Source organism: Lampetra planeri, chromosome 13 (assembly GCF_965212315.1).
Source record: "Lampetra planeri chromosome 13, kcLamPlan1.2.h2, whole genome shotgun sequence".
Lineage (NCBI taxonomy): Eukaryota > Metazoa > Chordata > Hyperoartia > Petromyzontiformes > Petromyzontidae > Lampetra > Lampetra planeri.
This window is the reverse complement of record NC_136119.1, coordinates 5,144,855-5,170,665: the sequence shown is the minus strand read 5'-3', so window position 1 is coordinate 5,170,665 and position 25,811 is coordinate 5,144,855. Positions and strand designations below refer to the sequence as shown.

Below are 25,811 nucleotides of genomic sequence, written 5' to 3'. Positions count from 1 at the left end.
TTTGGGTCTTTCGGTAAAGTCACATAGATAGGTTAAAATTAATGAAAAATAAACAAAAAAATGTTACCTATCGACGTGACTTTACCCAAAGAATATTAATTCCTGCAGTCACGAAAACTTTAAGTCAAGAAGAAATGGCCAATGTTTTACGATGCTCCTATGTCTCCGCTTCATGTCTCCGCCTACACTAAGCAGCATGGTGAAGTATGAACAAATATTCCCTGCAAATGGTAATGGCCTGGGGCAGGCTCTCATCCAGCAGTGGATTGACAAATGGGCTGTGCATACAAAGTAATGCTGCGGTAGCCTGACGTCGCTCTTGGACTTTATTTATTATTATTTTTATATGAAACTGACATACGTTTTACATGATTTACTTTTTTTTTGTTACCGCATTCTCCAGATTAAAAGACACACCCCCCGCCAGGTTTTGCTTTAAAACATAGGGTGAAAAGGTGAATCTTACAGCCTGTAGATTACAGTAATTTGTAAGTTGTTACACTCCTTATAGCCCAAAATAGTAAAACATTCAAAGCTTAATAATGCACGTAAAGGGTTCATGTTCCATGGTGCAAACCACAGCAAGCATGTTTTCAGCAGACACACTTCATCTATATAAATCCTATACTGTATTTGTGGCACACTTGCTGCTGCTACTACTACATGTACAATATATTTCACACTATGTTTGGGAAGTCGAATTTATTAGCCATGTGGTGACATCTGGGAGTTCAAAGCTGTTGAGAACTTTGAATAAAATAAAAATTTAGCTTTTCAAATCAATGTAAGTAAGACAAATGGAGAGAGTGTATTAAAGTTTAAATCCAGACATCAAAGTTGCTGCATACTGCCTGAAGTCATTATGCAAGATTGAAGCGATATACATGCCTATTTATTAGTTAAAACAAGAATGACAGAAATCACTATTATACCTCCCGAGGAAAGTATCGTAAACATGTCATTTGTCAGCGAAAGAAAGTGACCTTACTTCAAGGAATAACATTCTTAAAACTACAGCAATGGTACTGGGGCATGCCCCTGGCAATAAAACCAGCAAATTAATCTTTTATAGCTGAATTTGGTGCTTGCCGTTCGTTTGCAGTGCTGGGACAGATGTGTGAAATAAATAATATTAAGTATCTGGGTGCAGTTGGAATTCTAATACTTTCTGCATGTCAGGCATAGGCATACATCTTAAGTAACCCCATTTGAAGACCATTAAAATATGAAAACTGGATTCAACGTTGTTGTAATGAAATATTTAATATATACATTTTTTACAGTAAAAGGCAGTCTTTTAAAATATGGTAACAAAAGAAACTTCAACAACAATGCAGTTTGCTGCCAACAGTATGGAAATGTACAATCCAGACATCAGCTTTTGAGATACCAAAATGACTAAACAAGCGCGCACAGGGGGACACGTTCAAGTTTAGTGCAACAATAATAAAGATTCAGGCAAGACCTAAACAGCAGAATATCAAAGTTTAACCCACAATTAGATATTTCAAACTGTACACACCCAAATGGGAGACGCTCACAAATATAGTTAAACATTTTAGGCCTGCGTATACGCAACATAATTCAGACCATTATTTACAAAGAAGGTTTGATTTTAAAAATCTGAAAACTAAATGCCACTGCGCTGGTTGAATAACTGCTATCAATTAATGTTCACAAAGCAGTATTTTTTATATATATATTTTGTTCAGCTAGGAAAAAAAAGATCACATACCTATACATGTTTCTTAAAACTTCGAGTTGCTTAAATCACATTTAGTAAATTACTTCATACAGAGTAGCTTTCTTGTCCCCGGACCCAGTAACTATGTACTTGTCATCCACAGAGATGTCACAGCTCAGGACTGATGAAGATTCCTTGGACTGGAAGAAAGAAGAAACAACAATCATAATTTTGCTGAACAATATAAAAAGGAAAAAACCCAAGCACTTTAAACATACTGGATTTTATTTACGCATTAGACATCAAATTAGTTACCTGGAATATGCTGGCCCCGTAAGGTGTTCTCCAGGCATTGAGCAGGTTATCTTTTCCCGTGCTCACAAACCACTTTCCTGAAATGCAAAGCGGGGATATTAAATTCCGCTTGAATGCGAGGTTAAATGGTATTTAAGTAATGGGAATTTGCTTTCTACTATGTTCAAGTACATTCTAAGAGTTTTTTTTTACAATAATGAAAATCAGAGACTACATCCCTGGATAAAGATTTTCGATGAATGAATGTAATCTACAGCATTATGCAGAAATGTCTCTTCACCCAAAGGTTTTGCTCGTAATTAAAACAACCTCCCTCCTCCCACCTCGCCAGCACCGTGCCATGCCCTCACTGCTCACCACAATAAGCGAACTTGATGGAGAGGACGCAGCTCTCGTGCAGGTGCAGCTGGTACTTGTCGGGCTTGCTGTGGTGCAGCACCTCCACGTTGCTGCTCTCCATGCCCACGGCCAGCCACTCCCCCGTCGGGCAGTAGCCCAGCGAGAAGATCTAGCGAGGGCGAGGAGAGACATTCATTCACACCGCGCGTCATCGGCCTGCCTTCTTGGCCCGGCTTCGTGGCCGGCGTTAGAGCTGTCGGCGCTGGATGTGGCTTTTCAATCAGGAGTGATGTTTGTCAATAGGTGAGTGGAAGTTAGCATAGGCACGGTCCATTGATTTGTGGCCAACAGTTTTGTTTTCCAAATGACACAGAATCCAACTGTTGTGCAAATTAGACGACAGATTGGGCTTCGTCAGGGAATAAGGTGGGGAGATGATGGGGGCTTAGATAAAATAAATATATATATTAAACTCTGAAGCAAGACAGGGCAAGAAGAAGAGGGTGCAGGCAGCACACCTGCGAGGTGAAGTCGTGCTGCTGCAGCTGCCTGCCCTCCCGCAGGTCCCACGACCTGACGGTGTTGTCCAGGCCTCCTGTCCACAGCTTCGTGCCATCGTGGGAAATGTCGATGCAGCTCGCGCCGTCCGTGTGTCCCTGGAACTGCCTGTGGGACGAGTCGAACCCGGGGCACGCACGGTTTATGAAGCCGGAGGCCCTGGCGCGCGGCGTGACACGTGGCAGTTCGTGTCTGCTGGTGTCTGCTGGTGTCTGCTGGTGTCTGCTGGTGTCTGCTGGTGTCTGCTGGTGTCTGCTGGTGTCTGCTGGTGAAAGCGGCTGGCGACGGACCTGACGAGCGTCTGGTTGTGCAGGTCCCACACGGCGATGTTGCCGTCGCTGCAGCAGGAGAAGCACACCTTGGAGTCAGGACTGATGGCGAGCGCGTAGCACGCGGGCGCCGACGACGTGAGCTCCGCCTTGATGCGCGGGGTCGGAGCCGCGAGGTCCCAGATGGAGATGGTGCTCGCCTCGCCGCCCACGATCAGCGTGCGCCCGTCCGGCAGCAGCTTGCACGACCGGATGTAATTTTCACGATTCTTTTGTTTTACGGTGGAAACAAACAAAAAACATTCAAATACACGTTTACCACAAGTCGAATATAAGTACTCTGAAAATGAGTTGATTGGCAAGTCACATGTGGTGGGGTAAAGTGTGGGTTTTCCCTCTACCTTTGCCAAGACGTCTGATCAAACTAAACTTTTTTATTTTAGCAGGTAAGGCCCACTGAGCTATGTAGCTCTTGGCCATAAATGATAGCTCAACAACGTGGCTTATCACGTGGAAATGTCGAGGACAAATATCCTCTGGAGGGACTATCTTAGAGCTTCCTCAATTGGAGGGCCCTCCCGCAAGAAGTAGCACGAGCAAGCAATTATATATGGGACTGCACCTTTACGTAACTCAGTACGCACCCACTACACTTCGTGCATTTTGCAAGTGTTTAGTTGCTTCATCACATTGGGTGGTCAATGAACGGGAGCCCCTTACAAGGCAGTCGAGCTGGGAAACGGGCGTCTTGGTTCCCGGCTGCCCGATGTCCCAGATCTTGACGCAGCCCTTGCCCCCCGTGTAGACGTGGCGCGTGGGGTTGCTGATGGTGACGGCGCACACCACCTCGCCGTGCGGCAGCGTGCTGATCTGCCGCGCGTGACGCGGGATCCCTGGGCCCATCAGGGCGTCCGGAGGGAACGGCACAGGCTGCATCTGCCCGTCCGCGCTCACGTGGAACGAGTACGCCCTGGAGAAACGAAAAACATTATTAAGCTCAAGTGATGTCAGAATTTAACAACGCAATAACAACGCATACCAGCCTTGGAAACAATCAACGTTGCGATCGCCAAGAGAAGATTACTACTCTCCGGTCATGTCAAACAGATACTGAGAGAATGCCCCTGGCCTATGGCGTCCAGAGCAAGACTGTGTGGTAATCGGAACTGTCAAAGCTGGCCACCATCATCATACCTGGCTACACCGGATTGAGATGGACAAGGGCCTTTCTGCTCCAGGAGGCATGTACCGCTGTGAATAACTAGCTGGGGTGGATGGTGCTACGATGCTTGGCCGGTCAAGCATAGGCATACATTTCAGAATGTAGATAATGAACCAAAAGTACTGAATGTTGATATGTATTTCACAATTAAGCAATTGCATGTTTTTGTTTCTGAAAATCTGTTTGCCGTTAAAATGATGTACGCAAGAAGTTTTTTTAGTCGTGAAATCACTTACGGTTTTCCACTGGGTACTGCAGCTAGACTGGGAGGAATGCCAGGTGCTCTCATGTGGGGGTGAGGGTCAAACCCAACCTGCAATACATCCAACGTACGCACAACAAACGTCTCATAATTACAGAGCAGTAGAGCACACCATGCCTGTGAACAGGGAGACGCTCCCACACCGTTTCACGAGTCCCTATCATTGTGTGGAAAACACTGTATATTTAACATTGTGCAACTGGGAAAGAGTGTGCGAGTATGAGAGAGAGAGATGGACAACTTCCACAGCTTTAGCTCATTAAATTGCTAATGTGGTCTGCACACTGCTCCTATGAACCCTCAGTGACCAGAGTTCGATTCCAGACCACAACTATCCTTGAGTGGCGAGTTAAATCTGAACCAGTCTTGGGCACTCCTTTTTCAACCTCCACTGACTAGTGTGGTTATGTATGGTTAAATAACCCCTATAAACAAATATGGCATGGGGTGGCCTTCATCCAGCACTGGATTGACCTGTACATTATTAGTACATATGCTTTTTTTAGTTAAGTACTGAATTGCTCTGTTTGGCTATGCATACTTTTTAATCTATGAAATAAATGTACTTGATTTGCCATGAACACAAGAGTACTTTCTGAGCCACACATGGGGATTATAAATTGTTTGCTATTTATTGCAGAGGGTTGCAACAGCGACAAACGGCGGAGCACAGCGAGTGGTTGCTCTGCAGGAAGCAGGGCACCCACCATGCGCAAGCGTCCGCCAGTCATGTGACCATGCATTCGGCCAATACAGAGGGAGACAAAGGTATGACGAGTGCCACGTTACACCCACCATAGGCGAGCGACGCCCGTCATGTGACCACGCAGTCGACCAATGCAGAGCGTGTCGGGCACCCACCATGGGCGAGCGTCCGTAGGCGGCGGCCGCGGCCGCCATGGCGCTCATCTGCGGGGACATGCCGTGCAGGCTGGCGTACGCCCCGGGGCTGGCCAGCTCTCCGTTCAGCCCGGGGTGTGGAATCATCCCAAAGGGGTTGCCAAACGGCCCGCCAACTGAGGCCAGTGGGTTTCTAAGGCCAGCACCTGTACGGGAAGAGCAAAACAATGTGTTACTCGACATGTTAAACGTATTATCTTAGAAAGCACTCCTGGGAGGGTTCTGAGAAATATACTTAATTGCAGCATTTTTTTTCATGTCGGTGTCAGCAGCTATATAGGGTTTCTCTTGATTAATCAAAATAAGCAACTTCCCCTGGGCACTTGACGCAAGCTGTAGGGAGCTTTTAGAATTAAAAAACAGGCACTGGGCTCTCACTCTGACCACGCTATCCTGCACATTCTGAGGACCTCTCATTCTAACCCGTCAATGTCTCTGCAGTAAATCCGCCTACACTATATTCTCAATAGAACTAAGAAAATCTACAAACATATGTAAAACTACTTTTCTTCACAACCAATTATCACTCTCGAGAGTAAGTATCATTTTATGAGTACTGCTTAGTGACAAGTGAACAGGTGAGGTCTTGAAAGTCAAAATTGCACCAATAGCTCACGTCTAACCTGTTAATACGCAACACCCAATATTGCACTAATTTTAGTGATGCAAGGTAAGACTTAATTTGTATTTGCCTTCACAGTCTTCCAAGTGACATGCAATTTTTTACATTTTATTTCCACATTAGCTAAAACAAATAAAGGGTCACACACCGAGATGATCGACTGCAGACAGCTTTCCAGGAACAGGCCTCAAGCCTGGAGTCAGGCTCGCTCCGGGGCCTGGCAATTCACTGCGTGGGGTTGGCGTGCTTGTCTTGGACACCAAGCTGCTTGCTTTATCATTCTAAAAAAGACACACACCCAAACATAAAGATTAATACGATATCCCATTAGACCTACAAACAAAAACGTGAAGTAAAATACATCATGAAAGTGATCAGCATTATAACCTTACCGTCTTTTGCAAATGTTTTTTGTGATAATGCACTGCATTTGGCAGCGGTGCATAAGCACAAATAACAAAACTCACATTCGTCAATAAAGTCCCCTTAAAGAAGAAAAATATCTTCGGTGACATTTTGAGAAATGGCCATTCTTCATAGGGGAGGCGAAAAGGGCCATCATTCAAAACGTCACCTATTATCGATTTTAATAATGTTATGGAATAATTTAAGAGTTTTTTTTTTATTCCACGCATTCTTGCTTTCTTCTGCTAATAGCATGTTTAACCCATGGATATAGGTCCTTTGGGTTACCTGGGGTAGGTCCTTGGACTTGGATGAGGGGGTACTACTGGAGGAGGCCACAGACCCTGGGCTGATAGACGTGTCCTTCTTCCCATTTAGAGACCTGTCCAAGCCATTTTCACGAGGTGAGTGTATTGGACTGCCCCTTGGAGAAGATGGGTCCTAGAGTCCATGATTTTGAGAGAGATAAAGCACTTCAGTTAAATGTAATATTATTTTGCGTTTGATATTGAAAAGAAACATCTGAAGAAATAAGGACACGTGTTGCTAAAAAAAACACAAACCTCATTTGAGACGTCTACTTCCAAGTTGTCATCACTTTTGTCCACATCGCTGTCCTGTAAAATTTGAAACAAACAAAAAAATAATCCCACTTGCTAAATGTAAACCACTCTTGAAAAATATCAGCCTACAACCAAAATATCTGAAAAATAAGAGAGGGCTGCATTCATACTCACGTAATGGTGGACAGAATCATTCTCTTCTACTTTCCTCTTCTTGCTGTCGTTGCTGTAGTCAACAGAGTTGCGATGCTTCTCGCTGCCTCGCAGGCTGTTTTGTGGAGATACAGACTTGCTCTGCAATAAAAAAAAGCAGAACAATAGAATTAAAAAATAAAACATCAACCCCTTGTTGTTAATTGGAAAAAAAGATCACATCAGGCTGTGAAATGAAGACTTCTGCAGAGATAGATGTGTTCATACATAGTGTGATGATTAATTTTATTTATGAACAGAAAAAAGTTTTTACACAACAATTACTGTAATTGCCATCTTTGACTGAGAACAAGGAGTGCCTTTTTGGGTTATTCCTGTCATCTGTGTATTTATGGTATGCAGCTCTGTTATAATCTCATTTTTAAATTAGATGCAAATACAGTTCACTTTAAAACACTAATTAACACTTTTTTATTGGCTCCCTCCGTTAATAGCGCATCAATCATGAGCAGAATCAAAAGTGAGATGCATTTCAATTGCTATCTTCATCATTAACCTAACAGCCATTAATTCCTCATCACCACTGATTCATAATCAATCCTGAATTACCAAGTGTCTACGTAAATGTTTTTAGTTATAAATAAATCAATATATTGCATAAAGTGTTTTCATAGTGCCTTATATCACTGTTTAATCCATACTAAATGGAAGGTACAAAAAATGTTGAAGATATCATGCTAAGGGCTTCTTCAATAGCTTAGTGATGGAATTATCTTTTTTTCAAAACCAATTAAAAATCATTGTCCAAACAAACGATTTGTCTACCGACACCGATTTGAATGTTGCAATGTTGTTTTTGGTGCCAAACACACGGTGTCAGAATGTACTTGATCTACATTCACTGAATCCAAGCACTTATTAAATTGCATCCAAAGTGACATGAACAATGAGGCCACGTCTTGTTAACACCAAACAGTTTTCTTAATTAAGCCATATTTAAAAAGATACACAGACGCAAATTAAAAGCACAGAGTTCACATGCAGTAAATAATTACAATTCGCTGGCAAAATGCTAAGTGCGATCATTGCAAGCAACCACTGGTTCAGCACAATTGTTTGTCGGAAAACATAATCTCTAGCAAGTTAATTTGTTAATCACCTCCAAGACTTCAAGCAGAGGCATTTAACATTGTAGTTTTTATGGCTCGTACTCAGAAGTTATCAGTTCCTAGGGGAGTACAGATTCAAATGGTCTATGCCAAATCGCATGATTAGGCATTGAAATATTACTGCATTGTATAAACAAATGTATTTCTATGAAAGAGTAATATAACAAGTCCTCAGCTGAGTCACAGCAATGTAATCATGGTGATAATTTCAGTACAAAAGCAAAAAGCAATCATGTGATTCAGCTTAATCTCCTAAACTTTCTTTATTTCCAGATTAAAGCTAAACAATGAGGCATTTTAGGTTGGAATAATATTTCACTTAAAGGGCATCTTGATTATAGGCTTGTAAAATGTAATAAAAAGTTATTGCTGGCTCACTGGAGGCAAAGGATTAGCAGATTATGGATTATTGTTAGGTGAGGTACGGTAGAAAAATTAAGGTGCATCAAAAATGATTAATGGGGAACACTGGTTGTGCATGTTAATTTAAATAGCAGTAAATTTTTAACTGGAAACTAAACATTCCTGGCAAATTTGAAATGCCACACTTGAAAAGGTACTCAAGATGTTTTCATTACTTTTAATTATTTCTGGCAAACAACGCAACTGGACAATGGTGCGTCACTGTTTGAAAGAACATACCGCACAATTATTTTGGTTGGACGTTGAAGTCATGAAACTGATACATTCTTTAAAAAGGTATAATTTTCTCATTACGAAACTCAAAACTGCGCTAAATGTTTCACGCTTATACAGACATTTTATGACCACAAACACTATTCTCAATGAACAAAATTATTCATACAAAATGAACTGCTGAAATATTTCCTTTAGGGTTAAACAGATCCGCTTATTGCTTTGATCATTTATAGATTACGCGACTTTGACCAAATCACTCGGAATGTGCCAAATCCCATCGGGGAGGAAAACATGTTATAGACTGCAGGGCCATATTGTAAGCAGAGGGGAGTGCAGCACATGCATAGTTATACTGTAATGTGTCTGTGCTGCCCACATTCAACAACCTGTGCTGACCATCATCGTGAAATACTAAACTAAAACGATTTATTTTTATTTTACCAGGTCAGACCCACCGAATCAACCTGGCCACAAATTATAGCTCAAAAAAGTAGCTTATCACGTGCAAATGTATTGCTGCCAAACACTCTAAACGCATGTTTCTAAACATGGAGGGAAAAACCAGAGGCCCTGGAGAAAAATCCACACAACCACGGGGAGAACATGTAAAACTCCAAACATACAGGCATCAGGGTTGGGATCGAACCCATGGCGCCCTGCATACCAGGCGAGGTCATTAACATATCGCCACCATGGCACCCTCCGGTCAAACAATCCAAATGAAATGCAGAGCATGGGGGAGGCTTTTATCCAGCAGTCGATTTTGAACAGCTGTAAATGTATAATTCATCAATGTAATTCAAACTACTTTCAAACTGTTGCTAGATGTACGTCACATTCTACTGTCTATGGACACAGATCCTCATACCATTTCAACCCCACATGCACCCAAATTGCATTACTCTTTCCTCTCCTTCATGTAAACACAATAACATTCCTTTCAACCGCAATGTTGTGGGAGGACAGGGTTAGGGATAAAATACTTTTTTCAGACAGTGAAGTAGGCATCACCATGGTCCCACAAAAAACATTACAAAACACAGAGGGCCCCCTGTTGCAGCACATAAACTTAAAACTTGGGCAATAAATCCCCATTATATATTACCAAAAAAATGTCCAACCTGCTTTGGTCATTCAAATAAAAATGAAACAAAGAAATGCATGATTGGAATTACTCTGTGAAAAAGAGGACTACATTAATTAGAGAATACAGGCAGGTCAAAGGCGACTAAAGATTTGAAAATTAAGTGGGCTACCACTTAAGGATGATGTGGCCGATGGTCAAGAATAATGACGGGGCATCAACCAAGGAAAAACAAATTCATACTGGAGGACGTCTACGGAGCAGGTATAGCGATTCAATCAGCTCGTGCAGGTGTATTGATACATTGCATTATCGCAGGAGATGGAGGAAACGTTGGGGGGGGGGGGTGTTTATCAAGCAGTGGATTAACCATGGCTGATGATGATTTTGTCCCATCACATGATCCGAATCCTAGGAGATTTCACATAACTGGAAGAACTGCACATGTCTTGGTTCTCGTAAATAACAGGATTTTCAGATAAGATACTGCATATATAATTGCTAATATGTACTTTGTATAACATAATGGAAAATAAATAACTATTTGCCTCAGACAGAGTGCCCACCATCATACTGCATGGGAGATATATCACATTACTGTGAGCAGTGGTAGCACAAACTACCACTGCCTCTATCACGATCTGCTTTCCCTCCAGACCCACGAGACCACTGTTGTCGGTTGCCTTCATACCAGTGTCCCCAAATGGCGGAAATGATGGGACATGCTCCAAACCCGCACCGGCACACTGGGCTTATTAAGGGTTTAGGAAGTTAACTCCCCCCACCTCCACTCCCTCCACGCACGCACGCACCCACAAACACCAACCCCCCCATCACCAATCTCTAGGCTCCCTTCATTGGGTTGGCTGACAATCAAACCTTTCTTCATGAGCAACCAGGCGGCAAGAGCTGCCAAGCAACACCAACGCCTCCCTCCCCTTGTCCTTTTGCACACTCAGCCCAGCCGACCATACACCACCCTTCATCCATTCCCTCTCGCTGCCCACAATTCGGGCGGCTGCTCCCCACTGATCCCGAACGCTGCCAACAGCACGCTGGCCATGCAGTAGCACTCATTTCTGCGCTCGCTAGCTCTGAATGCGAGCGGCGAAATCCGAGCTGGCACCTACTCTAGCAAAACAAATCGCTGGCCGCAATTGACAGCCCACTCGCTGATGTTTACAGAAAACCCAGTGTCCAAATGCAAACTGGATGCAACAGGAGTTGTTTTTCCAGCCAAGGCGACCGTATACCCAACATGACAGCCCACGGCTTTTCCAAGCCACTCCCGTAAATTTGGCCTTAAAGATAACATTTCGTATTTCTGCAATCATAAAAAAGTGCTGCTTTTGCGCATTTATTCAAACGTGTCCATTAAAAAATATAACCAACCTTCTCAGTGCTGAACAGTGCACCCACAAACTGCTTATATTCTGCGCATGAATTCATGGTTTAAAGGTCAGATACAGAGAATTACACGAGCTCTGCAATAGCCTCATTGTGCAATCTCATGTGTGACATGACCCCTAACACACAATGGCAGACATAAGCCATCATACTGCTTTAATAGGTTTATGAATGGTGGTGAAGGCATATTACCCAAGACCACACCTAAGAATGCACAAAGCTACGTAGTGCATAGGCAGAAGCACCACATTGTCATCCAGTAGATATGCATAAATACACATTAGGTATTTTAACATTGTTATCAAATAGGTATGTGACCTAGATTATTGTGCCATTTGTGATTAAAATCACACCGAAGTGGCTTTTCGGTACTAAATCTGGCACATGCGATCGTTTTGCCTTGGGTATATTTGCCCAAATGCATTTGAAATGAACCTCTCTTACGATGTGCCCATACGTTCCTGATGCCAAACATTTTTAAATAGACGTGACTAACAATGGATGCGACACATGGTGTGAAATTTGCCAAAACGAGAAAAGTGGTTAAATGACTCGGCTCAAACAAAGTACTTTGCTGGCAGTGCACATGCAGCACCAGCTGATAACATTAAAGATACATACATGCCTCATTTTACACTCATAGGCCTCTGACATGCAGTAACACATGTCCATTATGCTAAAAAGTCTGGGCACCTGCATTTGCTAATTTCCTGGGTTGTTTATACACGAAGCGAGCTGGGCTAGCCGAGTATGTAAACGCAATCCGCCCGAGTTCATAAATCAATGCAGTTCATAAGCCAGCGGCTGCCCCTGCCAGTGCGAACATAGCATGTTGAGCTTGTTAGCCGCAGACATTCAAAGAATGCCTTGTGGTCTCGACAGGATATCCACAAATGCTTTTTCAATTGCCCCCAGAATGGGACCACACCTCTTCCGCACTCATCCAGCTTAACCAGGAATTCGTCAACCACAATTACTGCTTTCATTGGGAAACTGGCATTAGTGTTTTTCTATATATATAATACTACCACCTTTGCAGGAAGTCATTATAGATTATATAAATGCTACCAAAAAAATCTAAGAACCAAGCATATTAAGGATATTTAAATGTAAAGTGGTACTTCAAAGAAATACATTTACAAGTTAACTCGTCCCCATCTATTATGGTCTGGTCTTTGTCCAGTTGCTTTCCTTGGTGTGGACTTGAGTGCCGACTGTGGTGAGACCCCAATGGGTTGTGGTGCTACCCTTTTAAACATTATGGACACCACCTGCCAAACCTCTGCCTTTTGGGATGCCAGTTATACACTTGTGCTTCCATTCTTCTTCAATGACATCCAAGGGTTGAAATATCCAAGCGGTAGCACATTTGGCTACTTGTTTCAGACATTTGCTGTTTTGAGCCCAGGATCCGTCCTGGTTAATACCACGGGTGAATTACTAAGAATATGCTACATCTGCTTAACAGTAGCTTTAAAGATCCCGTGACATTTCTCAAAAAGGAATAGCTGAAATGCCATTGTGTTCCAATATTATGAACCTAAAATTGGTATATACACGTTCTTTATTTTTAAAGAGCATAGTGAAAGCATTTCTCTCACAATATACAATGTTGTAATTTATTTCCTGAAATAAAAAAAACACAGCTGCCAGAGGACTTCTCATCCAAAACTAAGTACAAAATTGTATTAATCTCCGACTCTTAAGTACTTGCAGGCAACCACTTGTCGCATCACAGAAAAGGACAGGACCCTTTGGTCACATCCTACACACAAATAGTAAAAAAAAAATCTTGGTGTGCGGCTGCGTGTGAATAAATATGGCAATGCGGCAGAGAGAACAATTGGCTGCACTGTAAAACGGCAGAAGCTATGTTGACTCAGTAAGTCATGGCCTGCCTCAACCCGGAAAAGATGTGTGAATCAAACCGAGAAATATACACATTAAAACGGTTCTTTCATGTGGAACAACGGCACTTTGATTTCCACAGAAAGGATCGTCTAGAGGGCTACATAAAGGATCGAAACTAAGCACAATTAGGCCCATATCAATTACAGTAATTGACAAGCAAATCAAAAAAGGAATGTTCTGAAAGGGAAGTCTCTTGCAAAGCAAAGCAATTATATATTTTAAGTTTAATCTGTGAAGACAGTGCCACCTGGAATACTAGATCACCGTTCCTGTTCAATCAATCCCACAAGCAAAGCCTCTACTCGCGACATGGTTAGCTTTATTGCTTTTTTAACTACGGCATTTCAAACGATGCTGCAAGTGTTTCTGTAAAAATGTATTTCAGTTGTGCTGAAAAAACAGCCTTGCGTCAATGTCTGAAACATTTTCGAAACCTATTAATTTACGCAAGCAGCAGCGGCGACATTTATACCAATTGCAACTAGAAACATTGCAAGCATTTTTCACGCAGCAGCAGCAAAAATGGTAATTTTACAATCTATATAAATGACAAAAAGCCTTGGATTTTGGACCCCAATGAATTAAAACGTCTGAAAGTTCTTATTCTGCCCTTTTGAAATGCCGTAGCAAATATTTATTATTTTGGCAAAATTATACTGGGCATATCAACTGCCATTAAACAAACCTCAACCAGACAAATGCATATCCAACCACTACAAAATGCATGCATTTTGTTGTTGATAAGTTACTCTCAAAAAATAATAAAGGAACTGTACTCAATGTGCAGGAAACAACAGTGTCAGTGTTTCATACAATGGGCCTTGTTTATTATTCAATTTTTATGCCACTTCCACTAAGTCCAAGAAAAATGTAATATCTAAAACCCCTGACTGCTGGATTATACTAAAACTGTCAGCAACTTATAAAAAATAAACTTCAATCCAATCCACAACAGCAGTAAACAGAACGCAAAAACACAAAGTTGCACGCACACTGCTGTTAAGATAACAGGTGATGATTTTAGCCCAATCCTAAACCAGAGATGAGCAGCAGCTGTCACATGTATGAAGTGTGTGCCAATTTCCAAGCCATGAATGAGTTACTCTTTTACAAAGGATAACCATCACACAAGAGCTGACATTTTCTGTGGCCAAGGTTATTAATACAAACTATGCTCGCAGAATGATTATCCCCTAGACATCCATCACACTAGACTCATTAGGTAATTGCTGGCTGTGTAGCAATGAACCTGCGCTTTTCACCGATGTGTTTTAAGACAAGCTTACAAATTGATGACGTCAAGTGTCTGGCAAAAAGCATAATTGCAATTTAACTCTCTCCCTAAAGAACCACACGAGTTAAGAAAACAACATGGGTTTTGGAGATCTAATTACCTACAAGTCTCGGAAAGGAGTAATTACTTAGTCATTTATATGGAGCAGACTGCCCTGCTCAATATAAATGTTAATGGGGTTTTGGTTTCCTGACAAAGTACCAGAGGGGGTTGGCACCAACACCCTCTCCACAGTCATACTGCAATTACAAAGACAGAAAAAACAAGCTAGGGTTCAAATGTAGCACTTAGAAAAATATACCAAGTTGGCTGTTTGTTCGTAAATTGCAATAGATGTCGAGATAAATTTTGCGCCGAATATAATTTACTGGGTTTGATGTGAAAGCTATGGGAAAAAAATATCCAGAGCAAAAGCAGACTTCTTGTTGCTTTTGTAATAATTTAAAAACTCCCATTCCATAATTTGCTTAGCGTGTCACTTTGGCAAATTGAAAACATTTTTTTTAAACTACATAAATCTTAACACGCCCTAAAATGAAACCCGAGTGTTGATGTGTAAAAATCATATTTCATTTTTAAGCAGAGCTGTTCCTAGACTCTACATAGTCCCAGCAGAGTGATCTTAAGCCTGTTGTAACAATTCTCCATGACAAGTATGGAAAATACTTATTTTGAGAAATGCATTGCTTGGTTACAGAGCCACTACTCTTCAATTACCTCAATCTCCACCTGACGCAGAGATTTTTGTATAAGCCACTGCACATCACTCTGCTGTGTGTAAATGGAGTCTAGGTACAGCGCTGCATTTGAATGTCATTACTTACAGTGCTAGCTTCTCTGTCTGTCTCGGTTCGTTCCAGTCAGTTCACATGCAAAAAGAAGAACATAATCTCGAGTAAATGCGGGCATTGACTTATTTTAATACACATTGCTAACTTACAACCTCAAGATTGTATTATCAACAGTGGAGCCATAATACAAAATGTGAAATGACGGCATGTGCAATTTCAGTGTGACGCCGCGAGGAATTAAATAGGTATACAAGGTCAACTTGATATTGTTAACACAGATAACCTTCTTCTCAAATGTTCATTTATAAGCAATCACAGTTTTATTCTTTTTAAATGACTGTATGAAAGGTAAAAGCTTATATACACATAGTTCAGCAGCTTCATGTGATAAAGGAGCTCAAGGGTTGCCAATGTGAATTTGTACATTTTCATCTTGCAAGTCTTCCTATATGAACAAAACAAATTCTGTCGTGTGGCAGACGAACAAGTTAACAACACATCAATAATGCAGGCAATATCAACAAAGGAGACGGCACTAATGGATAAGAGACAGCCGCATGGTCAGGGCACTCTGCACGGGGGACATTAAACAAAACATGTGTTTCAATGTTCTGCCACAATTTCAGCTCCTTTACTCACACTGCTTGACTTTGAGATCCCCTCTCAGTTTCTTTTCCCAAGTTCTTACAACCTTGCTCAATTCAATAAACAAACTGCCTATTATCTATCACTCCTCCAAAAGTACTGTTTGTTGCTGGCTGCATGCCGTTTCTGAGCCTGTGCTCAAGCAAGTGCGATACTAATTCTAATTTTTAATACAAAAATTGCCTCCGTGAACACAAACCTCTGTGGTTGTTGTTGTCCTGGTGGTGGTTCTTGTCCTCCTTGCTGGGGATGTGCGGAGGTGGCGCCAGGGCCCCCGACAGGGCCAGGAGGCCCGAGCTGCCCACGCTCACAGGCGGGAGGCCGGGCGGCTGCAGCCCAGATGGGTGCGGGGGCAGCGGCACGGGCGGCGCGTGCGCGTGCGCCAGGTGCTGCGCCTGCAGCTGCTGGTGCTGTCACCGAAGAGAACAGAAGCCAGAAAATAAATACGGCGATACAATATGGATTTACAAAGCAGCGTCTTAAAGCAACGAATCTCTTGAAGATGTACAGAAACAGTGGCACATTTATTTTGTAGAAATATGGGTATGTGTACGAGTCAATGGGTCTCTATGCGAGTATATGATTTCCGTGCATGTCAATCCGATTCTGTACGAGTCAACCCAATTTAGTTTAGATTTATACAGCATCTATATAGCGTCTAAAAGCGACCGTATCGCTCGACGATGTACAGAAAGAATGTGCATAATTATTTTGTAGACACAATCATAGTCTACGGGTATGTATACGAGACATTGGGTCTCTCTATGCGAGTCTATCATCTCGATGCGAGCCGATGGATTTCTGTGCGACTCAATACAATACAGTTTGAATTTATATATTGTCTAAATAGCGTCTGACAGCAACCGCATCTGTTGATATCCAGAAAAAATGTGCGCATGTCTTGTGCAGAGGCAATCATACGCAGAGAAAAAAAATGAAGGCCAAATAACACCAGCTTTGCGAATAAAAATATAACACATTATACAATTCCAAAAATCCAACATACAAATTTATAAACACAGAAAAAAATACATGAAATATAACATCACATTTTCCTAAAGTACTTTCAAATACATTTAAACCGTTTCGAGAGTCCAAGAGGGTGATATTGAATCATTTCAAAAGGTTTTTTTTTATATCATAAACAAATCTTTAAAATTTGTGCGACATTAGCAGCACAAATGAATTGTACGTTGCAATTGTTTTTTCAAGTACCATCATTGTCAAACTTAAGTAATGAGGGACATACCCCGATGATAGCGTTGAGCTCTGACATAGTCACCTGCTTAGCTCTCTCTACAGCCTGGATCACCTGCTGTTGGTGCTGCAGTCACAAGAAACAAACAACAAATTATTACTGAAGCTCCCGCACAGCATGTCACTTTTTTAGACTCTCACTGCGCTTGGGAAGCATATGTTTGCTTTTGCATAGCACTTTTTATTGTGCCCACGTCTATATTTGTTCGATTCCTTCATATTTTGTACAATGTTACGTGGAGATAAATGAACACAAATTGGCCACTACAAAGTATATATGTAATATTTATATTTCAAATGAAAATTCACTTCATGGTGGGAAAATGTATTACTCCATGCTTTTGCTCACTTGTTATTTGTTCTAACGACTATAAAACTGCTAAATCATGCGTCTGAAATATGAAATCACTTAGCAAAAAGCAAACACCATCAATCTAAACTCTCAGGAGACTAGTAAACTGGGTTAGAGTCATTACAGTACCTCTTGTGAGAGAAACGGGATGACCTGGGCGCAGATTGCATTGAGTCGCTTCACTATTTCAGTCTGAAACAAGAAAAAAAACAAGCCCAATTCAATTATATTTAATTCATTACTGCATTTCAATTTCATTTTTTCTACTTTTGCAGCTCTACACGTGGTGCCATGTCAAAAAAATCAATTGGCCATTAAGGGATTACACAGTTGGTACACACGGGCTTGCCAACACGGCATCTGTGGTGCCGATAGTTGTGCTTTCACAGATAGGCTTTTGCAAGCTGGGAAGATTGCTGCCAATTTGAGGGTCTTCACTAAAGGCATATTCTAACATTGTAGAAATAGCAGACCAAGTTGAAGACATTTTTTCTTACGAAAAATAACGTAAATACATACAGGCATTCGTTACACAGGGTAAACTAGAATTCACATTTTTATTTACATATACATATACTCGAATATTTATGGATGCAGAGACCACAATTAAATGTTCAAGCCAAGTCTTACAATATATATAAGTAACTCCCCAGGGAAAATATGCTCCATTTAACAACACAGTGGGCAATCATGTGGGCAGAGCTTTTGTTCCAACAGACGAGAGAATCAATAATAACCAAGTTCTGCACCCTGCAGTATTTTGACCCAACAAACGGTACATCCCAACCCTAGAGACGGTGGCACCAAACCCATCGCACGCCCGATCCGATGACTCTTAATAAGCTTGCTTCATAAATAATGCAGGTGGGATGAACCCACATGGAAAGCAAGACAAGGCACCTTTCTCTCCCAGTGGGTTACTATAACCACATTAAACACATTCTCAGATGTTCCTGTACTCATAAAAACACATTTACACAGGTTTCCAGTTTACTCTGTCTTAACATAATACAAATGTATACAAATGTACCAGTTACTGTCAAAATGTACCCATACTAAAAAACAGAAACCTAGAAATAATGGCAAGGAAATGGTTTTTGGTATTAAAATATCCAGACAAATGATGCTGCATAACCAGATCATCATTTTCATCGTTATTAGTTTTCTGAGGCCGTGTCTTGATTCTAATATAATTAACACCTGCTACTGTCTGCCCTGGCTTTCTTTAGCATTTGCAAATGGGTTTAGCAGAAATTTAATAAGAGACCTATCTTTGATCTTTATTCACACCATTTTTATACACGATGCTAATGATCAGCTTCTTTAATCTTTTTTGATTGCGGAGTAGCGGTTGAACACATTCTGGTTTGACTAAGTGGTAAAACTGTCTGTATAATTTCTTCGTAATAACGCAATTAGAGATGTAAGACTTAATACAGTCATCTTGCACACACCTCTAACCACCTGAACAAATAAGCTTTATACCTTAGAGCTAATCACTAGCAAAGCCCTTTGTATCTTATCTACAAAGGGCGGGTGGGTAGGGGAGGCGAGGAAAATGGATGTCGTTAGAAACCTGCCAAATCCCTGTTTCAATCATCCTTACTGGAGAGCTTCAGGCACTGGATTTTTTTTCACGCAGCCACCGCCCCCCCACCCCATTCCACCACCCAAGGGTAGGATGGGGGGGGGCCTCACAAAACAGCCAATAAAATCCCATAAAAGTAAATCGATCAGCGCATGAAGCGGCCACAGGCGCCTGCGGGAGCCGCTTGCTGAAACAGCTGAAACCCAATTTGGCGAGTCCCAGGCTGCAATAACTCTGGCGCGTCATCGGACACCCGCGAGTCAGGCCCTGGGTTCGCCCCACCCCCAACCCCTGAGATCCCAATCAAATAATTGAGCAGATCAGAGGTGGCCTGCCGAGGCAAAATCGACTAGGCTGAAGGGTAGCTCGACTTTTATCTCCCGACAGCTGCAGATATAACACTTTGTCACAGAGACAGAGTATTGTGGACAGGCTACACAGATTAATTTAATTGTCTTTATAATGATTCAGCGAAGCACTTTTCTCTCCATACTTAAATGTGCGCACCAATTTTATCCATGACACTAAGCTTTTAAAAACGTCAGGTTAGTTATTTTTCCTAATACATTTTTGTTATAGACGATACATTAATACCCATCTTTTATGTTTAAAACCAACAGCTTGTCAAAAAGCAATGTTTAGCACCCTCTAAAAATGGGTGGATTTGGTTTGAAAATGTGTCTGATTTGCGACACATTCGGTCTGGCTACACGGCTAACGATCAAGATGTCATAAAATGCTATTCAAACAAAGTTATAGTGCTAATTGTACATCATTATGTAAATTGCAAGCCAGAACTTTTTACAATCTCTTTCAATATGCACATTTCTAAAATAATATATATTCTACACTATCCAACCGACCAATTCACAGAAAGCAGTAAATATTAGCGAGTGTGGGCAAAAGCCTCACAATCTCTGGGGGCTTGGAAAATCTTCCGTAGTCATCACAACCTTTGGCTCCTAGAGAGAATTCATTATAACATAATGAGATGCAAACGGTCTGTTCCCCAGCTAACTAGGCAAGCAGGGGCCAGAACCGGCCCACTCAGCCGATTAGTCCCAGTCTCCGAGGCAATTATACTCGGAGCACTCCAGCTGGGCTCTGTTAGGGATCTTGGCTGACAGCACAGGAGGATCCATCATCCCGCTCCCAGGACACCATTACATGTTCATTAATCTACAGACCTCTGCCCCGGAGACCTCTCCCCATGTGAAAGGTCAATCCATCGCCTGCCCTCCGGCCTGTGACCTCCATTCCTACCACCAAAGTTCTTCTTGGTCCAGCAATCACAGTGGCTCGCCTGTGTCAGCAATTCACCTTGCTGGCATCAAACGTCAATATCAGAGCATCTAAAAAAGAGAACGGGCTTGGGCGCGCTCTCTCTCTCTCTCCCCAAGGGATTAAAAGGGCTGATGAGCTGTGAAGCTGCAGAGTGTTGCATCGAGTTAAAAAAAATGGCAGTTAAAGATTGAATACCTCTTTTTAGCCTGACCTTTCTTTTTAATCCCTTCAGCTCAAAACGAAGTGCCACGCGAATGAAGATCGTCACAAAGATCAAGCGAGTTATGAGCGCGTATACAAAAAAAGCATGTCATATTTAAGCAAAGAGAACATCATTCATGTTAGAGCAATGTTTACATTGCAAAGTGAACGTGGAAGCATCGAAAACAATTAATTTGATCATACCTGTACTAAAAGAGTCATTAGGCAATTCCTACCTAATTGATCTAACCCACAGTAATGGGTTCACACGTGCAGTCTAACAGTGCCCCCTACTGATGTCGGTGATGGAGCCAACCACAAGTCCTCTGATCTTCTCGTGCCCTGCCTTAATCTGCACTTAATCCGCCTCTAAACTGACTCCGGTTGTTTTCAATTCATTTCATAATCCAGTGCCAGCGACATCATCTTCAGCTGCACTAATCTGTGCGGCGACACTCGCAGTGATGAATTGTCGGCCTTATCCGCCTTCTCACACCGCTAAATTTCAATGCCGCACCACCGTCACCTCCCGTACTTTGGCGAGCTTTTGTACCTCAATTGCGGACGTTCACCACCCATACACTGCCACAAACACTCATCAATGTTGGATCGTCTCCATCTGGCATGACCACCGCTCATACTCGCAGAACATCACGCACGCAGCTGCAAATGACAGCTAGTTCGGTGCCAACCAAAAAGCCACGCATGCGCTCAACAAACCGCACCGGTTCACATACCTGCTTGTGCATCTCTATATTGAGCCCGTAAGACATCTCGTAGTACTGCAGACACCACGCCACAGGGCACACAGCGTCAGATCAAGCCGTGCACAGACAGAGAGAGACAAGAGGGCATTTAAAGAGCACATTTTGCTGGCAGTGATACAGCTGAGCTTAGTGCCTTCCATGGGTCCTGCTCGATCAAAAAACAAATTTACATCGGCTGCTGCATCACAAGAGGCACTTTTAAAACAAACCATTAACCATAACTATAGAGTTTTTAATACTGTGAGTTAAAAAAATAAGCCTTCAGGCACACACTCGCCAATTTCCACGGGACTAAAATGGCCGAAAAATCCGTTAGACCAATTTGTTGCGTGACGGACTTATCTGCGCTTCTTACACGAGTGTCATTTCACCATAAAAGGCACTCTTTTCTTATTTTCGCAGCACACTCGACCAAACCCCATCTTGCACGCACAAGTGTGTCCCCCACTTTGTCTTTACCAATCACTCCAACCTCTCTAACCCTCCCCAACCCACCATCCCTTCCCACTTCTCAAAATCGCATTCCCACGTCCAACATTACATTTCGCGGACGTGCGCAAAAAGGCACACCAAATTATTACCACGTGCACATATATCGTTTTGTACATGCACGTATATGTGTACACATGTGTGCATGTGTATATATACATAGTTTAATTATATATGTTATGAGAGAGCGAAATCCCACCGCTACCCCCCCATACCCCTACCGCGCCCGCCCCGGCTGTCGGCGCTAATACAATTTAGTGAGGCGCCTTCTCCACTAAACGCGCCCCGCAAGTGACAGCCATCTGCCACCGAACGCGCTGATCAATTAGCCGCGTAATTGTGCACCCGCTCCCTTTCGCCACAAGCCTTTGTTGTTCAGCCGCCTGGAGCTGGGAGCCGAGAGAGCACGCGGGGTAGCCGCGAGTCTGGAGCCGAGACCTGGGGGGAGCCAGGCTAACGGAGCTCCCCCTGCGATGGAGCAATAAGGACGCGCACCGCTCCCCCATGGCCAGCAATTCCCGGTTTGAAGGGCCGAGTTGGTTGCCAAGTGCTCACCATGACATAGTGGCGTTGCATTTCTGTCTTCTCGCTCGCCAGCTTCTCGCATTCTAGCTTGAGGCTGCGGAATGAGACGAGGCGCAATTGTATAGGCGTACAAGCAAATATAAATGTGAGCCGCACAGGCATACATATACGTGTGCGTCTTCACACAAATGTATAGACACAAGAATAATACAAATACATGCAGACGCAACACAAACATAAAGAAATAAACCCATATATGTATGAATATCTAAGTTTACAACACATATATATAATCCACACATACATACACATATATATAATCCACACATACATACACACATACCTATACACAAATCCTACATAACACAGGCATGCACACACATACAACACACAAATATAGATAGACAACACACATGCAGAATATACACTTAAGACACTCTTGCTAACATAAACATACAGCACTCTGAAACGCATACATAAACAGCACGTCACTTTCGTCCCATCTGATTTTCAATGTCAGCAAATAGAAGATGTTTTGTTATGCTTTTAAGGACACGTCCGTTTGCCTGACCAAGTTTACACAGTCATTCTGTGGATAGTGTATACATCTGTATAGGGTGCTTGTTATGTCATTCGTCGTGTGTGTGCTGTGTGTGCTGCGTGCTGCGTATGTGCGCACGTGTGGTGTGTCTAGTGTGCGTTACGCGCGGTGTGTGTGCCGTGTGCGTTGTGTGCCTTGCGTCTGCTGTGTGCGTTGCATGTGGTACGTGTGCTGTGTGCGTTGCGTGTCATATGTGCGTTGCGTGTTGTGTGTGCGTTGCGTGTGGTGCGTGTGGTGTGTGCGCATGCGTGAGGTGTGTGTGCATTGCGTGTTGTATGTGCGCGTGCTTGTGATGTGTGTGCGTTTCGTGTGGTGTGTGTGCGTTACGCGTTGTGTGTGTGCGTTACGCGCGGTGTGTGTGCGTTACGCGCGGTGAGCTGTCAACCGTGTATGTGCGTGTGGAGTGAGCCGTGTGCGTTAGGCGCGGTGTGTGTGCCGTGTGCGTTGTGTGCCTTGCGTCTGCTGTGTGCGTTGCATGTGGTGCATGTGGTGTGTGCGGTGCGCGTGCTGTGTGCGTTGCATGTGGCGCGTGCCGAGTGTGCGTTACGCGTGTGGTGCGTGCGGTCTGCGTTACGCGTGTGCACATGTGACGCGCGTTTTTCCGTCTGGAGCGTGCCGAGTGAGTGTCTGTGTTGTGCTGTGTGTACGGTGTGCGCCTAACGCATGTGTTGACACGCGATGTCTCGGATCGTACCTGTGGTACTGCGCCTGCAGAAACTGGAACTCTTCTTTGATGCGATCGCACGTTTCTGTCACCGTGAATTTAAAGGGCTGCCCCGCCTGATGGGGCGCCTACAAGACGACGCCACACACACACAACAACGTCACCTTCCGACGTATTCCACCAGAAATCAACCCGAGGGCCGTTCTCTCCCGTCTCCCCTTCGCATCGCAAAAACAACTTTCACCACTCCGTTTACCGTGTAGCCCTTGCCAAACAACTTATAACACACACACACACAAATAATGACCCACGGGGCCATTTGCAGTTTTAACCTTCAGAGTTAAATGTTTGTCCCCCCCCCACCCCGCGCCACCGTGTGGGCGACTTAATGACTTAGTCGCACTTGTATTTCAGCAACAACCAAAACGACAAATCGCATTAAACAAACGTCTGCCAATTGCTCACATCTCCGAGTTAAATCGTGACTCGCGTTGGGGGGGGGGGTGACGATCGGTGTGGGAAGCGAAAAAAACAAATTCGTTACGATGGCAAATGTCGCAGCAACATCCGTAGAGCGACTAAAGTTGCGGTCAACTGTGGCACGTGCAGCACCGCACGTCCAACGTGGCCTCGTGGGACCGTGAAGGCGAATTGCTGCTAAGGAGCACTCAACTTGTGGTCGGGCAAAGGTGCAAGAGGACGTGGATGTGGCCACTGGCCAAAGAACCCACGGACGTCTTTGCCTCCCCTAACACACCAGATTCAAGCGATCCTGCCCCTCTTAGCGTAGGCGAGGCCCGTGACGGGTTCCGATAACCCCCTTGCCACCGCTGATGCTATCCGTGGCCGGGATTCTAACCCATGTGGCCGACACGGCAACCGCAGTTCCCGCGTTGAGCATCACAAAAGCCACCTCCCTCGCCATACAAAGCCACCCCCCAACCCCGTTTAGCCTCGTAGATGGCCGAGGCAAGTGATATTAGCGATTGCCCATGACTACTCATACTAAACAAACAGTTTAAACACGCAGCGGGCTCTGAACAACATCGTCGGTCATCATCAATCTACGGCTGGATGAAGGTCCTCCAACACCGACCCCCCCTCCTCCTCCCCGCCACCATTAAATGCGAACGTACAGCGTCGCTTCGAGCTCGCTTCCGAGAACAAAGTGGCCTTTCTGTTTCGTAAGGGTGAGAAGAGCCAACCCCCCCTCCTCCCCATCTTAATCAACTTTAGGCAACGCTCTCCACTCCGAAGTACGACGAAGCGAACGGCGAGTGCGTAATAGGTGAGTTGACACGGTGGGTGCGCGATCACGAGCGGGTGGCTGGGTACTGGGTGAGTGAACGAGCAGTGAACGCGTGTGGTGGGTGAGTGCGCCGGGTGAGTGATTGAGAGTGTGTGGGGGGGGTGGGTGAGAGCCTGGGGTGAGCGAGCGAGAGCGAAGTGAGAATGCCCCGGCAAGTCACTTACCGGGTGCCTCCCCTGCGGGTACATCACTACGACCGCCGATGTCCGCCGCCGCCTCCGCTCTTGTTATTGTTGTATCCTTTATCCCGGGCGCGAGACGTTTCCGCAATGTAGCGAAGACTGAGCGCGCACACGAGGGCAGCAGCAGCAGCAGGGCCCCCTCCCACCCACCCACCACAACCCTTGCCCCCAAACTCCCACCCACACCCGAGCACACACCCCCCCCACCACTACCACCACCGCTGCTGCTTAACTTACAACACGACGAAAATCCCCACCCCCTCCCACACCTCCTGTAGCCCCGCCCTCCCCCCCAAGTCTCCTAGCCCCGCCCTCCCCCAAGTCTCCTAGCCCCGCCCACCGCCCCTCCTCGTGTTCCTC

At 43.8% G+C, this 25,811-nt stretch overlaps 1 protein-coding gene across 6 annotated transcripts; it reads right to left on the bottom strand.

The window, feature by feature from the left end:
• Window positions 1-1,244: 1,244 nt before the first annotated feature.
• On the bottom strand, window positions 1,245-25,590 carry LOC144721959 (transducin-like enhancer protein 4). Of its 6 annotated transcripts, none has more exons than XM_078599943.1 (20): window positions 25,434-25,590; window positions 23,991-24,088; window positions 22,726-22,789; window positions 21,652-21,696; window positions 17,971-18,033; window positions 17,482-17,556; window positions 16,432-16,642; window positions 15,621-15,637; window positions 7,314-7,433; window positions 7,140-7,193; window positions 6,865-7,017; window positions 6,320-6,452; window positions 5,445-5,695; window positions 4,624-4,700; window positions 3,886-4,135; window positions 3,187-3,434; window positions 2,857-3,004; window positions 2,357-2,507; window positions 2,000-2,076; window positions 1,245-1,884 (listed from the first exon to the last, which is right to left on the bottom strand). In XM_078599943.1, exons 1-20 carry the CDS (start codon window positions 25,455-25,457, stop codon window positions 1,777-1,779), a joined length of 2,367 nt encoding a protein of 788 aa, XP_078456069.1. In that variant the 5' UTR covers window positions 25,458-25,590; the 3' UTR covers window positions 1,245-1,776. The 6 variants fall into 6 exon arrangements, with proteins under 6 accessions (XP_078456069.1, XP_078456071.1, XP_078456070.1 ...); XM_078599945.1 differs by having other exon boundaries at window positions 5,511-5,695; XM_078599944.1 differs by having other exon boundaries at window positions 17,515-17,556; window positions 25,434-25,567.
• Window positions 25,591-25,811: the final 221 nt, after the last annotated feature.